At 39.4% G+C, this 22,828-nt stretch overlaps 1 protein-coding gene across 1 annotated transcript; it reads right to left on the bottom strand.

The window, feature by feature from the left end:
* Positions 1 to 315: 315 nt before the first annotated feature.
* Positions 316 to 22,828, bottom strand: calcr (calcitonin receptor). Its single transcript, XM_034545467.1, is given in 19 exon segments — positions 316 to 354; positions 356 to 532; positions 3,995 to 4,036; positions 4,467 to 4,685; positions 4,837 to 4,903; positions 5,082 to 5,142; positions 5,989 to 6,142; positions 10,196 to 10,322; positions 13,017 to 13,108; positions 14,339 to 14,451; positions 14,656 to 14,766; positions 14,847 to 15,012; positions 15,930 to 16,042; positions 16,268 to 16,378; positions 16,496 to 16,568; positions 17,267 to 17,379; positions 20,306 to 20,413; positions 20,733 to 20,880; positions 22,784 to 22,828. Coding segments are annotated over 19 exon segments (2,079 nt in total).

Consider the following 22,828-nt stretch of genomic DNA (forward strand, 5'->3'; position numbering starts at 1 on the left):
GCTTTAGGTAGTGACACATGTCAGAAGCAGCTCTTGTCTCATAAAACAAGTTCTTGACATCAAAGTTCTCAGAAAACCGTCGCAACAACAAAGTAAAGTCAAATGAAAAGTCAGCCTCGAAGCTAATCCATCACCATCTCAATGAGCTCTTTCTATCAGCACCTCCGTCATCGTCCTGAGCATCAGTCTCTGAGAATCACTGAGATGGCGGGCAAACTGGATTTTCCTTTCTTACTGTACATCTCTGTTGCTCAGTTGCTCTTCGTCAGCTGTTCCCAACACCACACTCTTTATCCTCCGTTGTGGCTCAGTGGCTCAAGCGTACGTCTCTCCTGCCTTTAGTGCCACCAGTTCACGCTGAGTCCTCAGCGTGGCGGCCGTTCAAGTGTTCACTGGTACAGTCAGGGTGGTAAATGAAGGAGGGTACCTCGGAGATGGAGGTGGCTGTGTAGGACGTAGAGCAGTGGTCCTTTCGTCTCTGACCCCACTGGGTTTTGTACTGCATCCACTGTCTCTTTAGAGCTGCTTGCACCTGAGCGACACACAAACACGGGGAAAAGAGAGGATGAAAAAGTCCTTATAGTAGTAGTTTCATCATCTCTCATATAACTGTGGAAATGTTTGTCTCTGCATACTTCATAAGATCACATCTCAGTGCTGTCACCTTGAGCTACGTTTTGTTTACGCATCACAAACATTTCTCCAAACTTCCATTTTGTTTTGCTTTTCTGATCTACTTTGACCACAAAATGATTCCACCAGAAGGATTTAAGTGCAAATCAAAACACGGCAACAGGTAAATGTGCGTAAGCCGGAGCCCATGTAAACACCCTCTTTTGACAATATTAATCCAACTGACGGTGATCTTAACTGATGCAATGATAATTGCTGCAGCATATGTAGATCTCTCAGCTTTCAGTCACATTAACATAAGCCAGTTAGAAAAGTTGTGCACATGACCAGATCATCATGTTTTAGAAGGGAAGTCAAGGCAATTTATATTTAGCTATTTATTCATTATTTAATCATGTAATTACGTAGAAATTCTCCCCCACAGTACATCTGTCATCTACAACTGCTCATGGGGTGTATGAGGAACATTCTCATTAGCCATTCAAAGGCATCAAGATATATATAAGTCAAATGGACCAACCAAATGTGACATACCTGCCCATGCTTGTATTTTTTTTAAAGAAAGAATTGTAGTTGGGACAAACTCTATTTCTTAAGAGTGCATAATGCGAGATTGGGAGCATTGTTTTTGCCTTTAAACAGCTCTCAACTAGGAGACGACTGAGCTGGTGACGGTGCTAACGGTGCTAACAGCGCTAACGGTTCTAACAGTGCTAACTGTGCTAACAGTGCACCAGTGCACCTGAGGGGGAACTGGAGGGTAGGCTCTAGGCTTTCGTGACAACGCTTTCTGTAGGGATGACGTCATCAGCTGTAACCATCATTAGAGAGCCGTGCCATGCGAGCTAACCAGTCGGGCACGCTCACATGCACTATCATGCACTAAAGGCATGTGCAACCTGTCTGGCTACGTCAACAAAGCAAGGAGAAGCTTGCACACACACAAAGGAAGAGTGACTTCATTCTCTACTCAGGTAGACATTCCATCTGTACATAGCTAATAGTTGTTTGCTGCTTTATTAATGCACTGAATGCTTAATAGAGTCCCTTTAATTAATCCCCTGTAACGTGATTACCTTTTCAGACATTAGTAAATGTCAGAATGACAACAACAAACCTTTCACCCTCCAGAAGCTGAAAGGCCTGAGAGAACTCCAACTGCTCATGCTGAGCATTCAATAAATAATGTTGCAATTACTTTATTTAAAAACTGAAATGGTAAATGCCAGAAGGGGAGTCCTGCATTTTTACCAAATCTTCTTTTCCTTTTTTACATAGTGTCAAACATTTTTAAATCTTCAATATTTCAGTTAATACAATGACATAGAGAAAACCTGCGACAGGGAAGTATGAAATACTAGTTGATTAATTGACATTATGGGTAGGGGAAATATCTCAATCAATTCAACAGAATGTGCTTATTGACTGATTGAAGAACTGTGTGTTGAATTCCTAGGAGGGAAACCACAGCTTCAATCCTCCAGCAATGCGACGTCAATCATTTTATTCTGTAACTCCCACATACTACTATAATTACTGTGGGTATATTAATGATCTAATGATGTGAATTATGACAGTAATTGTTCTAATGAGACAAAAGAGCAGTATGGGCTCACAGCTCGCATGTAGAACATCTTGCTTGATGTCACAAAAACAGCATGCAAACTGTTTGTCTCACTGACCTGATATCACAATGGGCCCATTGGGGGAACAAGGCAGGTCTGTGCAGTTTGGCCTTTACATCAAAGAACTGAATTGAAACCTGCCCCAGAAACCCGTGTCCTGATTAAGGGAGCTAAATTGGTCATTATGCGGGTGAAGCAAGCAAACCCTCTCATTCCCTTTTGATAGTTTGTGTTAGTTGACCCCACATCACCCTGAAAGTAGACTGACCTTTAAACACATGCTCTACACATTGTTAGCATTGTTTACGAATAAGCTGAAGCGTCCTCCGCTCATGGATGAGCTAATACCTGACCTGTATTCCAGGCTGAATTCCACTGCTTGTACCTCGGTTCCAGACACCCCATGGCGAGAATTTAAATGTGCTGCTCTGTCAGTTTATGCATCTCTACCCTGTCTCTGTCCATCCAAACAACCTCATTGTCTCTTTGAATGACAGTGAATTTCATTTGTTATTTTAACACATATTAGTTTTAAACACAGAAAGGTTGGCTATAATTGCCTGATCTGTCTGTAGAAATTCACATCACCATGGGGACCGGCTACAAATGTCAAATTTAACCTTACAGCATGTACTGTTGGTGCTTTATTTTGCCAAGACTGTTGGGTTTGAAAGCATCTGTCACACAATTAGCCTTTGGAGCTGCAAGGCCTCCACAACATAATTAACCTTAGATCTGGGCTTTAATGGGAATCTAGCTTCCAAGTTAAGGATGCTCTCTGTCAGACAGCTGCTGACAGACTTAAAAAGGCTGACGGGAGGACTTGAAAGGAGAGTCAATTTCCAGCTGGGCTTGAAAACCACACAATCATTTATAAACTGTCTTACTCTTCACCTGATATGACCCTTCAACTTTTACTGCGGCAGCACTAGATCAGAACAGACAAGCAACGCAATGCTTTATAATCTGTTACGTTACATCTGAACTTCTGGCAGATATACCATCTTTGTGAAGTTACAACTGTTTTACTTGAGTACTCAATGCCAAAACCCAACTTTGAGTCAGAGTATGGGTCACTTCTTGATATGTCATCAGGCACAAATGTAAGATGCCAGAGACCTGACCTGGAAAAAACAAATATACAAATGTTTTGCCTGATGGAGTCTGATGTCTCAAACTTGATGACATAAGTAATGAGCGGTTTTATTGCATCATGGCTGAACAGCTTCAAGAGTAACATGTGCAGGTTGACGTCCATAAAAGGGCAATTGCTCAATCAAAGGTTCAGCGTTATTTCATCCTACATGGCACCAAAAATTTAACTTTTTCAGAATACAATATTCTTAAAGGAAAGATTTAACATTTAGAGAATCATACATTTATTCACTTTATTGCTGAGACTTACATGAAATGATATATACTGTACCACTCATGTCTGTCTGCTAAATATAAAGCTTGGTTAGCTTAGTTTATTAGTTTAGCACAAAAACTGGAGGAAACCCGGGATAAACAGCGAGCTCGGCTCTGACCAAAGTCTATCTGTTTGCTCCTGCTTCTAGTCTTATGCTAAGATAAGCTAACTGTCAACTGGCTCCTCTCATCTAACTGTTGACAAAAAAGCGCACAAGTACCAAAATGTCAAACTCTTCCGTTACCTTTACACAACATTGTGCTGTAGCAGCGCACTGCAGGTAAGCCACACATCTAATACATATAAATGAATGATGAAGGCTTACCTCTCCGTTGAAAAAGCAGAATATTGTTGCCACCAGTAATCCCTTAAAATAAAAACACAATTAGTAAACATTCTGGTAAACATATCTGGTGGAGCAATTAAATCCCTAATGTAAGTGAATGAACTGATTGCCCACCTGGGAATTTCATGGACTGCCTTCCTGTTTAATTAAGTGCCTAACTGGTAGTTAAATAACATAAATGGAGCGTCTAATTGGTTCTTTAAAATGAAATTCAGCAGTGCCTCAAATCAATCAATCGCAACAACGAGTCATAAAACAAGGCATTTATGGGTGGAAACCTTCAAGTGTCTAACTTCTAAATCTCAAGCCTGACTCTGTGGGAGTTCAGCATCCTTTCTGCTTGCATCCTGATACTGATTTCTTTCTTCTTCATTTCTTTCTTGTTTGAACTTAGCTTGCTTTAACAGAAGTTCTGATGAATGCAGCCCTTTGCTGTCAGCTCAGTACCTACCTGGTAGTGCATGAGGATGTGCATGATGTACTCGTAGACCTCGCCAGCCAGGCGGTTCTCTGGCCTCCAGGGAAAAATGACAAACTGTATTCCCAGCAGGGGCACCAGGATCAAGGTGGCTCTCACTGCCTTCATGTACATATTGGACTCTGCCCGGTGTGTGTCTCTCAACTTGGTCACCAAAACTCTAATAATATTTAGTAAGAAGAAGAGGTTCACCTGCAGAAAGTTAAAAAAATATATATATATATTAAAAGAATAAAAACAAACATTTGGACATTTGTTTGCTAATAGAATTTAGAACTACTACCAGAATAACGGACCAACAATATAAATGTATTTCTCTGGAAGAGTGGAAAAGCCGACTTACAAGAAGCGCTGCCACTATGGGACCATGGACGGCGTAGAGCAGATGGGTTTCCACACTCATCCAACAGCTACAGAAGGAAAAACACATCAGTCAGTGATGTCTGTGGCCCAAAATACACATGCACGCAGACATACAAAAACATGCACGTGTAGGGATCTGCACGCTTTCGCTCTCTGCCACACACAGACGAGCACGTATGTAAACACCTACTGTTTATTTGCAGAAGTTTCTGGAACATTACTCACTTGTCATCAAAATACTTTTTCCTTGCCACGGCATGGATGGATGCAGGCACTAGAGGAAAGCCTTGGATGGGAAAAAGATGGTGGCCATGTGAGGTCTTGAGTGAATTTAGGGAAATTCATTTGTCATTTATGCAACAGTAGAAATCAACAGTTTTTTTCCTGGTCTTAGAATTCCTCATCAGATACATTATTTCTTCACAAATACTGTATACATTCTTGGAAAGGCAGAAACAAAGTGGATGGACTTTCCTATTGCAATTGTTCCAGCTTGAAAAACAACACCACATGGTACATTTCTTGTAACAGTCCAGTGAAATTTAACATTATGTCAAAATCAAGAGTTTGAGCTCAGACCAGTTTTTTTATTTTTCATCTGGATATAAACACATGAATCAATGTGGTCCATTTTCAGACACCATTGAGGCACTGCAGCATATCGACCACAGGTGGACCTAAGTTGCCCACACACACACACACACACACACACACACACACACACACACACACACACACACATACACACACACACAAACACACACACAAACACACACACGCACAGCGGCCTCAAGATTTGTCTCCCAATTTTATTGATGACCATCCATTTGGCGTCATCGCCTTCTTGTTTGACAGACAGCACCCATTATTCTTGCTTTGAACAAGGTGAAAAAAAAGACAGCACTAAGCGACAGGACAGCCAATTCAGCTGTCAGCATGTCCGGGTTGAAAGACGGCTTAATGCGAGTCAATTCTGGCTTCGAGATTGTGTTCTGTCTTGTTGAATTGTTTTCAGTAAGTCTTTAAGCTGTGAGAGTCCATTGAAGGACTACACATTATTTTCAAAGACACACAATCTAGAATACAATAAATAAATAAATAGAAAGATCACTACAAATTTGGACGGACTCACCCCAGCCCAGGAGGTAGTACCAGTGCAGATGCTGCTCCTCTGCAAACACAGCCACCACAATGAGCGTGTGTAGGTAGATGCCTTCACACAGCATCCATAAATAATTGCAGCCCAGCATGTACATGTGGAAGAAGTGCAACACCTTACAGCCAACCTGCAAAGAGAGACAAAACCAGACTGTTTATTTGTTTTGTATCCTCTTTACTTTTAGTACATTTAGTGCTCCAGCTGCCCTTACAAAGTAGTACGTACTGTTGCATACGGTATGCATTCAATTATTACAATTGATGTTTCTGCACTCATGGCACAAAACCAGTAGCCAGTATTATCCTCTGCAGAGAGGAAGTGTATTAATTCTCCCTCTCTGGAGATGATTTGAGATGGGAAGTAAGCCAAACACAAAAAGTAGCACACCAAATACAAAGAAAGGAGTGCTCTTTTTTTTAATGTGTGTCTCACAAGGACTTGCTCTGTAAGTGCATATTATTCCCCTACTATTACTACCCTATTATTACCCTACTACCCTACCCAATTTTCTATTTATGCCTTCAGCAAAGTGCGGCAACATGACAACATGACAACATATCCCATTATGTGTTCTGGTCTTTTAAGTAATCCATTATTAGGAGATTGGTTAAGGAGACATGTTTTTAAACTTGTCTCTATTTGTTGGCTTCAGCTTGCTCGTCCCAACTCAGATGATCTCCCGCAAATTTGGATTATGCAATAAAAGCCAAGATGGCTGAAAGTGGTACAACCAAATCAGTTATGTGAATATTGTAAGTACATTGCTACACCAATGTTTGTCTTGAGTCTACGGTAATTATTTTAAAAACACATTATTATACTCTTGAGCACAACATCATACTGGACTTTTTTATATTCCCTTTTGATACCATGGATTACAAAATTATGTTAAATAAGCTACTTTTCATGTTTTGCTGATTCTGCTTACATCTGATTGATGCAGATGGTTTCAAATCAGTTGACAAAGTTGTTCCACAAGGATCAATATTAGTCAATATTGTTGAGTGTGACGTGAAGAAGCAGGAGTTTTAAATATCAAAGCTCCTCATGGCAACTCAAATGGGGAAGACTGGTTTCATGTAATATGCTCCCCACTACTGAAATGTACTACAAAACTAATTAAAGTTAGACACAAAGTTATGCGTGTTGATATTTGTAAAGATTGTTTTAATTTGTATGTCTCTGTATGTAGTTGAAATGTAAAATGATCTTGAATATTTGTTGTCAGGTCTCTCTTGCAAAAGGAATGAATAAATATTTATATTCGCATCCGGATTTCTGGTTTTTAGTGAAGATGCTGGCATTGCTATGAACAGCTCCTCTCAGGGGTCTTCACTCAAAACAACACAACAATTATTCACTTCTAATCCTTTAGCCATGTGTCTCTCCCTCAGTTTCCTATGTTTCTCTTTCCACTCGAGGAATCTACACTATAACAGACATGGACTCAATCACTTTTTACTAATTCTCTCTGCCTGACGTAGCCTGATTATGTGTTATGTGTGCTTCTGTCTGTCTATCTACTGCTAATCTTGCATACAGCTGGACCGATCGCCCTAATATACGTATTGTTATTGCTGATTTATGCTTGCTTACGGTCCCCTCGTGGTTCAACTGATTCACAATTTTAAAATCAGTGATCAACAATTGCTTCAGTTTGGAATCTTATTTCTGAATTTTTCCTCTCCTGAATTGCACACCAGGGTAAGGAGCTTGTATATGTACAGTATATGTATGTATGTATGTATGTATTCACATGTGTGTATGTATGTCTGTATGCATAACTATTGATTAGCAAATGGCAAAAGTAACAAAGCGCTGACAACAGTAAGACTCGCTAGTTAGGTATTGGCAGTCCTGCCATGTGTTTGGCCAACAGAGCTAACAGAACTAATAGCTAACGAAATTAACACAGCCAGACTAAAAGTTTCTCTCAAGAGGAAACGCTGAACAGTCAACATGAGCGCTACGCAGTGACCTGCAGCTATAGATGTAAATGAGGGCTTATGTGTTGTGAGTCTAATATGGTTGTTGTCCAGGCACGGGCCAATTGTGGTTTCTATTCACTTAATCACACATTACAGCGGTGGTCGTTGCAGACAGTCTACCAAATGCACTTTTCTACTTCACAAAGGTTTTTTATCGCAGCTAACTGAGGTTTGTCTAAAGTTACCGACATTGTTCTGGTTGGTTGTGGACAGCTCGGGTTTACAAATCAAGCTGCTATACATCATGTAGATGTTTCTCATGTTTTCTGCCTCCTCCCTGGTTTGACATAAGCTTTGGGGTTTCACTCCCCCAACATTGCTCGTAAACTCTGTGAGAGCAAATCTCCACTACAATCCACCTTTTCTAAATCACCAACGTAGACATAAGTCGCATTTTGGGAGCTGTACATTTGAACTGACATGCATGCCCAACCAATAAGGCTTTTGATTTCTTTCTCTGCATCCTCTTGAAAATCGGGGCCACGGTGACCAATTGTGTTTTGAAATGCTGCAGCAAGTTAGCATAAGCATTTCTACGTCGGATTGTAATAGTTTTGACACAAACCTCTTTGATAAATGGCGAGGAGGAAAGATTTGAAAGCGAGCCATTGCACCAAACATATTTTGACACCGAGGGTGATGGCTGTCAGGCTGCTTCTTGGATACGTTCAGAGATGGGATGACCGATTTGGTGAATACATGAAAAAGAAGCAGCAGCAGGACGTAGACTAAAACCCAAACCCAGCTGAAGCCTCTACTGTCTCCTGGATGTTTCTAGTACTTTGTCGTGCCAGAGATACTCCAGCTAACTGTCTGGGGTCTGATGGGATTGTATTTACTGCCAGACAACTTCTAAAAGCCTATATGTTGTTTCTGTAGGGCACTTTGATCATCGGTAGTTCTCTTATTATATTTAGTTTTTGCACATTAATATTCTGTGCACTTTCAACTTGAACTTCTGTAACCTGTTTAATTTGATGGAGTTCTCCATAAAAAGGAAAGATGTGATACTTTTCTGGAAAGACTCTCCAATAACAACTTTTAAGAAGCAGCAAACACAGAGTCAACTGATTTTCTTTATTTTTATTTCCAAAAAGGAGTGGTTCTTGAAAAGTAGCACATGAATTTATGTTCAGGTCTGATACTGAGGCATTCCTACGAGACAGATTTATCATCTCTACCAAAGCAGATCTCGGGGTTTCAAAGAATTCACATAATGCATTCAGTGTGGCTCCAAAACTCTTGACAAGAGAATGTGGAAGAGAGCAAAAACTGTCTGTTGACTTATTAACACTGCCAAGATATGCCATAGTGAGATTAATCCTAATTATACTTTACTTAAAAGCCTGTTGTACAAACTTTAAAAATATTTAAACTATAGAGCAACTGCAAATTACGTAAAGACATTGGTTTGCAAATTAATTTTTAAAAGTTCAGCGAAATTCTTCCTTGCAGTTTTTTACATTAGCATTTTTTACGGTTTAGCATAAATTATGAATGCATTTGTATCTCATTTCAAGACAGTGGAACTAATTCTCCTGCTCACACTATATTCTGCTAAAAAGCATTTTTGGGGGAGCGTTTCTATGTTCGCAGGGTCCAGTGTTTCCCAGCTCAATATCTTCTTAATAGGACACATTAAATGGGACATATCATGCTCATTTTCAGGTTTATACTTTTTGAGTTTCTAAAAGAACATGTTTACATGCTTTAATGTTCAAAAAACAAATTAGTTCTCAAACTGTCTTTTTGAATACCTGTATTCAATCTTCGTCTCATTGTGCAGTGTGTGGCTTGGTAGGCACTCTACAAATATTGTATTATAACATATTATAAAGACAGTCATGTATGATTTGTAATACTATTATTATAATCACTTCTCTTGTGCCATTAGCAGGTACAATACTTGGGATTATGAGCAAATACCTGCAAAACTAAGGATATTCCAGTCAGCCTCCACTGTACTATATGTGTTATGCTAATTAGCAAATATCAGCATGCTAACAGGCTAATATGCAGGTAAATATACCTGCTGAACACAAGCATGTTAGCATTCATGTTGTGAGCATGTTAGCTTTTAGCTAGTCGAATAGACTGGGATTCTTGGTCTTGTTTCTCCTAAATTAATGTATGTATGTATGGCAATGCTAATATTAATAATTTGGTAGATACTCAACAGAGGCTGTACTCACCGGGTTTCTGGCCACCACTTTAGGATTATTGACCACTGCTACCAGGTAGATGATGGTGAGGGCTGAATTGAGCACATAGGAGCAGAACAGGTTCTTGTGCAGGGTGATCCTTTGGCAGCTCAGACTCCTGTGTGAAGAGTGATGCCATGTTTGACTTTGTTACATACAGGACATGATGTGATTATCAAAAAAAGACAATCTACAAATTGAGAATATATAACACAACATTTAAATCGGACAAACAACTGATGAAATAAACAGGAGAAAAAGTTACTGGCAGGCTAATAGTTTAACGATGTTGTTAAATGTTGCTCCAGTCTGTAAATTATTGTATATCATCAATCAATCATTGATTGATTGATTGATGATCATCACAGAATCTTTTGTAGTTGGGAACAAAAAAAGATCAATGAGCTGCCTCTAAATGCTCTATACCGAACATGCCAGAAAACGCTGTTAACCAATGCATAATGGATCCCAAGGGTGCTTCTAATTACCTTATAGCACAATGACATGCTTGACATTCAAAGTGAAACTATGTATTGGAATCAAAATGGTCAAGTGATTAATATCCAGTAGCTTTATTGTTGGTAATGGTTAAATAATGTTTTTCTAATTTCAGCGTAGCAATCAAATGTTCTGTAGCTCAGAACGCCCTCTACAGTTTAGGGAGGTATATCCTTGTATTGCTCATGGACAATGTTATCTTTGTTGAGCCATAACAAAACCCAGAGACTCATGGTTGCTACATTTCCTCAAGCCAGGAGAAAACAGCTTAAACAACTTCACATTTTCACTGATTTATTCAGAGGCAGACAAAGAACAGTTTAGTTTTAGCTCCAGGCATAAAAGGAAAGGCAGGAGCTGCTGAAAGTTTATATATTCAGGGTTTTATCTAAAATGTTATGTCAAAACACAGGCTGAACCTTATGGCAGCGATTTCGGACAGTCCTAACATCTTCAGCGCCGCTCAACCAAGTCGTTTTTTCCACGGCAAACTGGAGTATTTTTATCTGTGAACCCTGACAGTGTTGATGTCGAGTTGTAAATAACAGTCGTGCAGCTGTACACCATTGCATACCACTATAATCTTCCCATCTGGATCTTATAATATAACATAAGCCTCCAATATTTCAAGCGTTTCAGCTATAACTAGGTCATTGTTCAAAAGAAACAAAATATAAATGAATTTCTGAGCAAATAACTTTATTACTCTATTGAGATCTTAATTGTCGGGACTTTGAATTTGATGAATTGTGCTCCCGCTGAGTCTCTGTGTAGCCTATTTAAGAGTTTGACTCTCAGCGGGTTATGAGATTTTGCAGTAATGCACCTGCTCTAAACACGGCCGTTAGATTTACGAGTGTGTATGAAACTATGCAGAACTGAGGTTCTCGAACAAGATCGGTTTTGGATAACAGCTGTGTTGGAGGTCAAAACCCTGTCACATTTTACAACTGCAGTGTTCATGGACCACCGTGCCAACAAAGACACTTTTCTAAATATTGTTAACGAACATAAATCTAAGTTTCCCCCTTGGCTCCATATTCAGGTTTCTTCACATATATCTGTAGAACTAACTCCATTACTGCATCATTAAAAACAATGCTGAGTTCCTTCCTTCCTTCCTTACTAAACTATACGTTGTTTTTCTCAGGCTTTCTCACTTCCAAATTTCACAAACATTAACTGAATAGGATACCCTTCTTTCACCAGAAGTATCTCCTTTAATTGTGCACCTTTTGTAACGGTTCGTATCTGGACCCAAATGCAATCACACGACTTCCAGGGATCTTTGACCTTTTATTTAAAGCTCCGGAAACAGCAGGCAGAGTAACGATCAAAAAGAAGGCTGGTAGGTTCACTGGGAGTCGGGCTAGCGGGTTAAACAGGCACAGGCAGGGTAGGCAACGCAAGATCGGTCTGAGAATAAGTGAGTCTGGCATGAAAAAAACGAAGAACAATCTGGCAAGGTGTGTCTGGAATGCAGGAGCCTAAATAGGGACTTGCTTAGTGATCAGAGGCAGGTGAGTGAACAGGTGAAGGGAGTTAGACTGAAGAGGTGACTGAAAAATAGAGGAGTGTGGAGCTGAACTGTGACACCTTTTCCCTTTGGGATTAAGCAGCTCATCGGGATGAACAGCCTTAATGAGCAATGCGCTCAGGTGCAGGTTTGTAACAAAAGCAAAGCGCTGACACATTTAATAGATGTCACAGCTGTCCAGTTTTGAATCCTAAATATCCATGAAATAAATGTGTAGCACAAGAAAACCAAGTTGGCATGAAATTAGCGACAGTTAAGTTCTGTATAATTTACAGTCGGTATTAAATGTTTTCAAATTGAAAGTTTGCACTAATTTGTGACTGAAGCTTAGATGGTAATAATGGTCTTATTACTTATTTCAGTTATAATTTATTACAGTTGTATTAATTTCATTAATTTCATTAATCATGTTACTCAACCCTGAACAGCTCTACGAGTAATCAGCCCTTTTAAATATATTTTAAAAAGTGATATCAACACAACTCTGGTGTGGACAAAGAATTGATGTCGCCGACTGCACATAAGATGAAACTAAATTACTGCCTCTGATGAGTAATGACATGGTTGGAGAAAGCCTAATATCATCTGGGTCTGTCAGATCCATTGATAATGGTGACTATGTGATTGACTGAAAAGCTATCACTGATTAATCATCCCATAATTATGAATCAGCTTTCATCTTGGTACAACCGTCCTGAATATGTATTACATTCATTGCCATGTGCATAATCAAACCAGGCCCTGCATTTGCAGCTAAATTACCAATGAATCCATTACCTGAAGTAGAAGAAGATGGCCAGAGAGATGAGCAGGGAGGCTATGGATAAAGCGTGACCCACGATTGCCATGTAAAACAAGATGTACGCTGACTGTAAAAACAAACAAGATAGAAAAAAACAGTTGCATCACTACTTGGAAAAATAAGTCCATGAGATGTAACTTGTTGTATTTTGTGAAACATCAGCATGTTGGGCCGATATGAACTCCCCAATGAAGGCCTCAAATGCACCAATAGTTCAATGTGTTAAGGTGGGCTCAACTCTCAATAAATAAACGATAATCTGCTGTTGATGATAGTAACATGAGATCACAAAGACTCAGTTTTGATAAACCCAGAGCGATTAGGCAGACTGTTGCAAAGAATAAAACTACACAAATGGTTTCACATCTCAGTAGAGAGTTAAAGCCGTGGACAGTTTGGCTTATTTCTCTTTGGGATCCTACTGCTGGGGCTGTTTATTCTAGACATTTCCTGAAGCTTGGAGGCTGAGTCAGCAAAGATGAAGTTTCTGTGATGACAGATGGAGCGGCTGACCATCTATTCATGACCTCTGGCATCACAGCTGAAAGTTGTTGGTTAAAATACTGGAAAGTTAAACAAATAATGATGATGGATGTAAAGGTAATGATTACATAACACACAAGATTAATATAGAATAATGATGGCCACGCCAACCTCTAGGAACCATTTTCTCTCATCACAAACAATAGGACATAGAAAAGATTATATTGATTCAATTGTATAACTAATCTGTGAAGAAGTGTATAAATGGAGTGCTGAATAAGAGTCATGTGAGTAAGTGCACATCAGTGTGTCTCTGATGTCCCTACTAGCGAAACAATGGTTTTTCTATGGTTTCCTGTTCTGGTTTCCATGTAGGAAACATCGTTAATGACTTGGTAAAGAAGCCTGGTGCTGTTGGTGATAAGAAGGCTGTGAATATGTGATGGTGTCAACACAAGACTATTTGTAGGGAGACTCCGATGCCAGGTCTCTGTTTTATGATTACTATATAGCTGCAGGAACAGAGGGCTTACGAGTTGCTTTCCAGCTCCAAACCTGGGGAGCTCAGTATATGTAAATAATGTGTTTCTGGAATAAAATGCATGTTAATGTTGCTGTGCCATACAATATTTATGGGCAACTTCGTCAGACTACATACAGTATTTTCCAGTTTCCACATTTTCTCCCATCTGCCTAATGTTCCAAATACCCGAGGACACCATGCAGAAAAAGAAAAGATAATGCTGAGACATCCCATTGCAACCATCATGCAGTAGATCTATGATATCAGGCTACTCTATCTTAAATAAATTACCTTCAACTTTGCTTGAGTGTTTTCGTTGCAGAGTGTGTAGTTGGACCAAGTCCTGTTGGTATCCGGGTGACGGAACCACTGCCCGTCCTCTCCACAGTACTTAGTAGCTTTTTCTGAAAGTAACAATTCATTAATAAATGGATACTATCCAAATCATACAGTTGTGTCCATGCATTCAGGTTATGTTGGCCTTGGTGAATGATTCATTCTCAAAGCAATTCCTATTTAATAGTTCTTGAAAAACTGTCAACAAAGAGGGATTCATTTTGCATCAGCAGACCTTTAAAAAAGCGACACTCTTGAGTCGTGCTGCTCACCTGTGGGGTCAAAGTCAACAAAATAATTGGGGCAGTTTTGAGAGGTGTAAATTCCCGCTGCAGTGTCGTCCCAGCACAGCCAGCCGTCCCAGTTACGACTGCAGTGCAGCCCTGCAACACCAACATAGCAACAGTTATACATTGTGTGAGGAGAAGTGACCATGATGACAATGAGCAGAAAATATCTCTACCTGATTTGTTATAAGGTACATCCCGATTCATTTTCTCAAAGCATTTGTACTGGCTGTCAAGGATTTTCTTTCTCACAATTTCCTGTTGTTCTGTGTTAACGACGGGGCTGACTGTGGCCTCGTCAGCGGACTCTACATCGGTGAGTCCTGAGAGCTGCGTGGCTGTCTTCATTATAGTGACGCGCACACACACACACACACACACACACACACACACACACACGCACATGGACAAAATCATGATCAGTCAGGATCGAGCAAAAAATCACGACACACAAAATTGAAGGCATTTTACTTTAGGTACAATAATATGCTTGCCCTGTATCTCTTTGGTTGACAGTGACAGAAAGAACAAAATAAACTATGTGAGTGCTAATTCTGCGAATCACATTATACTGATATTAATCATTTTGATTGTCAATCAGTTTTGTTAATTAACTCCTCCTAGTTAAATCATTTTAAGTTTCAATGACAGACAATATAAATACAATTATTATTTACACAAAAAACAATGCAGTATGCCTTTTCGCCTCCTTGGGAGTATTTGCACATCTTCCTTTCAGGCTATGGAATTTACATCTTTAATTACTCTATGTATGGTAACCCTATGAAGGAACTAGGTACTATATATGTTTATACTACATTTGTATGATTTTGTAACCAACTTGCAGAAAACCACAGTGGTATTGTGCTGGCTCCTCATTGGTGGAATGAGCTCCCCATTGACATCAGGACAGCAGAAAGTCTCTACATCTTCCGTTGCAAACTAAAAACACATCTTTTTTGACTATACCTTGAATAGGGAAGGTAGCACCGTGGTAACACTTTAGTAGCACTTAAATGGCTCTTACTGATAGCACTTTGTAGTTTAACTTTATTGAAGAAATTGTACTTTCTCGATTCTTGTTGTTCTGAGTTTGGACTCATGGTTTAATGCACTTATTGTAAGTCGCTTTGGATAAAAGCGTCAGCTAAATGACATGTAATGTAATGTAATGTATTGGCAAGTTTAATTACCAAGAATCCTAATCTGTACAATAAATCCTGGATGCATAATTATGATAGTACATCAGGATACATTACCTTCAATCTCTCCTTCGTGTTGACAGCACAGAGTGTATAATTAGTCCAAGTCGTATTGCTCCTTGGATGGTGAAACCACTGCCCGTCTTCCCCACAGTACTTAGTGGCCTTTTCTAAAAGGAACAAATATGTGATACATATACTGTATGTTACAAATTCTATACATTCCTACTACTACAAATCTGTCTAGCTGTGTTCCCATTATATTTACTAATCAATCCTCACAGCAACTTTATAGTCAATCTTCTCCAAAAACAGGACAAAATGGTGTGAAGAAATTAACAAGCTATCCGCAGACCTTTAAAACAAAAGCAACATTATTGAGACAAACTGCTCACCTGTGGGGTCAAAGTCAAAAAGATAATCTGGACAATTTTGGGAGGCGAAGGTTCCCGCTGGAGTGTCGTCCCAGCACAGCAGGCCATCCCAGGAACGACTGCAGTGCAGCTCTGCATGTCAACAAACCCACACAAACACAAATGTTTACCGGCCTCTTGGTCGTACCAGCATGCCACCTCTCAAACAGATAAACACAGTACGGTAGTTAAATCAAACGGTATCAGTACCTGATTTGTTAAAAGGTGGGTCTCGAATAATTTTTTGGAGGCAAGTGTATTCATTTTCAAGCATTTTCAGTTTCTGCAAACAAAAAACAAAATATATATATACAGAAAAAAATAGAATTAACCAAAAGTGTGACTCAATTCCTGATCAACAACAATCTCTTGTGGCCAGAGCTGCAGATCAAACTGTTTGGATGAATTATACTACAATAATCGTTTTGATTCGGGGAGAGATAGCGGACTGCGTTAGTATAATCCAATAATATCTCAGTAGGTAGGGGTGATGTCAGACGATGGTATAATTATTATGGATTATTTAGATAGAAAATAGCAGTACTACCTTTATTTAAAAGGCACAAGTAGCATCATTTTATTTTAGCCCTGCAAAATTGGGGTTCTTTAATACAGGAGACAAATGTTCATACTAAAGCAGACACATATTCTTTTCACAATTAGTATGCCACTTTATGTTTCTCACTTTAGAAACTACATAAGTGATGCAATGTTGTATCCTAAAACTACTTGGTACCATTATAATGGATCAAAAATGACTGCTCCCATTACATGCCTTCAGAACAAACCTTTCCATGACCTGTATTTCTGTTGTGATTTACTGTACCACTGCTGTGTGTATGGCTGACCCCCTGAAAGGCTAATCATTATCCTGCATATGGTCTGAGCATTGGAAACCATGTACCTACTAATCTACTACTGCAGAGTATATCTGTATAATAAATGCACAATCTAAAGTTTATTTCATCAAAAATACATTACCCTGAGTCTCTTCTCATGGGTGGTTGCGCAGAGTGTATAGTTGGTCCAAATCCTTTTGGACTCTGGGTGGTAAAACCACTCACCATCTGCTTCACAGTACTTGGTCGCCTTTTCTGGAAAGAACAATTATGTGATTAAAGTCCAGTTACTTTAAATACAGTCAACAGAGGATTAAAGGGGAATTCTAAATGTGAGTGTTACTATTTGGTTGCTTTTTCTGGAATGTTATGGCTCCCCTTAATGCTGTTCACCCCCCTGCCTGAGGGGGGGTGCTATGATATGTTGTGCCTTCTTTTCATTGCAGGTGATTGGACGGCGGTACTTAAGAGGGAACCTGTGGGGGTGGCGCTCTCTCTCCATCTTCCAACCAGGCCCTGCTGCACAGCACTGATTATTGGGTGGTGGGGTTAGATAGGGTGAGAAGGCCTTTTAGTTTAACCCTGTTTTCTCCTGTTTTCGGGTAGATAGGTAAGACATCTGTACTTTCTTATGTTACTTTTGTGGTCCAGGGAAGTTAGGTTACTTGCTCAGATTGTTTTGTTTGTTATTTTGGGCCATGCTCACCCTGAAGAATTTATGACACCGAGTGCACAATAAACAACCATTGTTCATTACAAACTGCAGCATTGGTCCTAATTTGGGAGGTGGGGAGACCCATCCGTACGCTACGCTCCAGCTCCCCTAGGCCGGGCGTAACATGGAAAGAATAACAAAACATGGAATTATTTCATGGCAGATTGACAACAGAATAATTCATCAACGGTTATCCTGAAAGCTCCATATATTAAATTACTTATTGGCACATTATTTGTTCTGTTTTAGGTTATATGTTATATGTTCTTTTCTCCATTCTCATTTTTCAGCATCATCCAAACAGAAATATTGCAACATGAATCTTAGCATTACTGAATAACTGTGATTGATTTAACTTGGCACACATCATCAAACATTATGTCAAACAGAAAATACCCTCTTTGGAGAAATCTTCTGGCAAATTCTCAGATGTTGGGCTTAGTGCACATGTAGGCCTACTGTACATGATACATGACTGGGCTAAGAATGCCATCATATTCGTCCTGACAACAGCATCCGCAGCCTGACTGCCTCGTCTTCTTCGACAGCTCATCAACTGTTCGGCATTCCCCCTGAAGCCTCATCTCAGCAGCATCCGCTTTCAAATAAGGAGCCATGAGGGGACTCCTAACATCACATGCAGTTTCATCCTTTATGAGCCCAGTATTACAAAAACACCTCACTCTTCCATGCATGTTCTCTCCCCCCATCCATCTCTCTGACTCTGACTCCTCTGTTTTTTTTTTGTAAGCCTTCTTCTCTTTGCTTTGCCTTTTCTCTTTATATACCCTTGAGTCTGTCTCTGGCCCCCCCCCCCCCCATCATATTGCTTCTCCTAAATCAGACATGACTCGACTCTGGATTTCTTCAACGACATTATTGAGCCATGCATTCCTCACAATGTAAAAAACTTCTCATAGTATACCGAAATCCGATATCACACAATCTTCTAGCTGTCCTTTGCACTCACTGTTGTTGTGTAAGTCTTCCTCCTTGTTAAGAAGATGAAGAGTCAGCCATGCCAGCAGCAGTGTTTTGAGCTAAATGCTAAGGTTAGCTTGCTAGCATGCTGACAAAGACAATGCTAACGGGCTGAGGTTGCAGATGAAATATTTACCATGTTCACAATCTTAATTTAGCATATTACACACTTAACACAGCTGAGGCTAATGGGGATGTCGTAGTTCTGCAGGTATTTGGTCATAGGCCTACACCAAAATAATATCAGAATCAAATCTCAACTTTACATTTACCTCAAAAACCAAAATGCACACTTGGTGGCACTAAAGAAAAAGCCGAGATCATTGAATAAGTTACATCTTCTGGAACCGTGATTGTCTATGATTGCCTGTACAAAATGTGGTGCCAATCCATCCAGTAGGTATTGAGGTAGGCTATTTCACTGCATAAGTGAAAATGTTATTAGGATTCATCCTTCTCTGCACAATGGATATCTGGACCACATTTGACAGTCAACAAATAGTTAAAGAGATATTTGAGTCAGGACCAAAGTGATGGACTGATCAACAGACATCGTGCAAACATTTGTGTGGCTGCTAAAAAATAAAATAACTAAAAAGGACAACAATCAACACATGAGTATGACCTACAGAACAGAACAGAAAACACCCACAAATATGTCACAGTACTGGCCTTGTTATTTTAATGTCAGACAAAAATCACTACAGCAGAGAAGTTGGTAGGTTATCGTTTTTTGTAATGATTGATCACAAAATCTTCCTTTAAATTAGAAAATATACACTTACAGCTCAACATAAATCTTTATCTGCTTTGAACATGATGCATAAAATGCAATTACATTATGCACTTTAGTTAGAGACACGTGTATTAAGGAATTGACCATGCATAGTAAATGGTTATATACTGTGGTTATTAGATTTAGTGCTTTTTGAGGGAGCAGAACAAATCTAAAGAATCTGAGCAGCAACACAATTTCTACTTCCAGAACTAAATCCTCTTTAATACACATGTGAACATTAAATCTTATTTAAATCAACATTACCTAAATATAAGGAGGAGGTTGGGGTAGTGGATCAGCAGAGTAATAATTAATAGATTTTATTGGGAATTACTGGTCAGCTGGTTGGCACACAGCAGACGAATGAGCCAGTGATTGTTAAGCATGTATAACACAGCTAAAACCAACTTAGTTTAATTACATTTTAAAAACTATATTATATTATGTTACCAGTTGGCATTCACCTGCAGTTCTTGCAGTATGAGTTGCTACAATCTCAAAACCATCTCTCACCTGACCCATTCATTATACATCAAATACAAAATAAAATCCTCATCGCTTCCTGAAGCCCAATGCTGTGCCAGTGGGCCTTTTTTTCATACAGTCAGCCCAATGACCTTTGACTTCCGTTGCCTGCTGTACTGAAATTAAAAACTTCATGGAGCTTGTTATTGTGTATATGTGTGAGAAGGGCTCATCTTTCTTACGAGTCGGGTCCAGGTCAGGGTGATCTGGACAGTTTTGTGTTACAGACGTCCCAGCTGGTGTCTCATCCCAGCACAATAAGCCATCCCACATGCGTCTACAGAAGGTACCTTGGAAAGAAAAAGGAAACAATTGTAAAGCCTATTCTGTGTTATTACAAACACCCATTTTTCTGTGTCTTTAGTTTTTTATGTCATGTAAGTATATGTCAGAGTAACATAAATTACCAACAGCTACAGCTTCCACTACAACAGCTCAGTTGAACCCCTGCTGGCAACACTACCATTACCTTGAACAAGAATATCAACTGCATTCTGCTCCCAATGCATCACCTTACAACACCATTACACTTGTGATGCTCTGCCAAAGGAATCATAAAAGGTAATCTATTTGGTCTTAAGGAGCCTTGAAATGAGTTGGGCCTCTCACCGGTTCTGTTATCTTGATGTTCTTTGTGGGACAGCTCAAGACATTTATATTGACCGTTGCTCAGCATCTGGCCAGGTCCATCTGTCATGCTATGTCCAGGCCTGAGTGATGGATCTGAGATTGACTCTGCGCCTCCCACCACCCTGCGCTGTGGAGACAACATGACATAAGAAGTGAGAGAAAGGGGGAAGAAACCATTATGGAGTGTAAACAGGGAGCTGGTGGTTTCTGCTCTGATCGACATTTCGGTGAAAGATAAAGCGTACATATTATCTTGGTTGATGATTGTATCGAAATTTGCAATAGTTCACAGTTTCATCATGCTTAGATAAAGACACACACATGTAAGATAAAAGAAGAAGAAGACGCATGCAAAGCTGATCTGATGAGGATTTAACTCTGCTTTGAAATTCTAGTCACTGACTGTTCATGTAAGTCATTAAAGTGTGTTTTGGAGCTCACAATAAAAGTTAAGCAGCCTATTTCCTCCAAATGAATGTTATCTCTGCTCGATTGTTTGTATTTGGAGGTAACATTAGTAATGAAGAAGCCTGGAGTGTAAAATGTTGATTTTGATAGTGTTTAATGAATGATAAAGAGCCCATTTTTGTGTGACTTGTCTCGCAAATTTTTTGGGCTAAAACTTAAGCCTCTTAGAGTGTCAGGCTCATGCACTTGCATTTAATGAATCTTTTAAGGAATGTTAATACATTTCGTGTGATATTCTCACCACAAGCTTTATCATAATTGAGATTCAAACTTCCTATCAACGTCTCTTTGATAAAAAATACCATTCTTACCTGTCTCATAAACTCTTGCAAAACATTTAAAAAAAGAAAATTGTGTGAGAATGCCGATGTCCCATGTAGCAGTTTAGCAGCCGTACATATGATGTCACTCCAAACATTGAAGTAAATGACGTCATACATACGACCACTAGGCCACCACCAATATCAACAGATGAGAAAAAAGATGTTACGGCTTCTCCTCGCCTACTAAAATTCATTCATCTTCTGGAATTAATGACAAGACCACTCAAAAAAGAAAGCACAGACACATAAAGGTAAACAGTGTAGATACAACAGGTTTAAAACATTTGACATGATCAGTGGCGGCTGGCCAATAGAGGGCCACGGGGCCTGGCCCCACCCACCTTGAGCCACAAAAAAAATAAAAAAATAAAAGTATACAACAATTATAATAATTATATTCATAAATTATACAAATTGTCAATATTTGTGTTTTGGATGTATGGAATATACCCAGTGATATTTGTAAAATAGGATATCTGCACAAAATTAATGCTTTTCCTGTACTTCCTGCACGTCCTCTCCACCTGTCTGCATGTCTCAGCTGAGCTGGGGCCGAATCGTTTTGGCCCAGAAGAGACGGGTCTAAGAAGCAGTTTAGCCAATTACTGATTAAAGCTATAAATGAGTGACATACAATTTTCCCAATTCGCGTCCTAAAATAGGTTCAGCTTTGGGCCAAAGTCATCTATATATCACCCGTTTACAAAGAAAGAGCCTGTGAATGCTTTGTTCCTCTGCAGGTGCAGGGAGGTTATGCTGCTGCCATGTCTGGTACCAGGAAGTGTCCACAATACAACACAATGCAGAGTTATAGACCCACTTCCAATGCACAATGAGGTATTACAGGTATACAATTATACTCTTTATCCAAACCAAGTTTAAATGTAAGAAAAATGCCAAACAATGTAGACTGTACATGATCTGCATAAAAGGATGAGATATAGTAAGAACATGCAGAAATGTGCAGTCATGGATCACATACTCTCTTTTGGGTCATCCAGTTTGTAAAGAACACGCTGAGCTAACTATAGACTATAATTATCAATTATAAATGGTGAGTGAAAATGTAATCATGAGATTTTTTTCTGAGAAGAAAGACCCACTAGACCCCATCATATTACATGTCCCTCTAATGAAAGTTCAATCTTTAAACACACATGTGCAGCATACATAATGGGTAAAAAAAGAAGGGAAGGTTTACCTTACAGCATTCCTTGAATTAAAAAATGTAAAGCTTACCACCAGGAGAAACCAAAGGATCCAACTGGGGCCTGCTAACTTCAT

The sequence above is a fragment of the Cyclopterus lumpus genome, chromosome 11, assembly GCF_009769545.1.
Source record: "Cyclopterus lumpus isolate fCycLum1 chromosome 11, fCycLum1.pri, whole genome shotgun sequence".
In the NCBI taxonomy this organism is placed as follows: domain Eukaryota; kingdom Metazoa; phylum Chordata; class Actinopteri; order Perciformes; family Cyclopteridae; genus Cyclopterus; species Cyclopterus lumpus.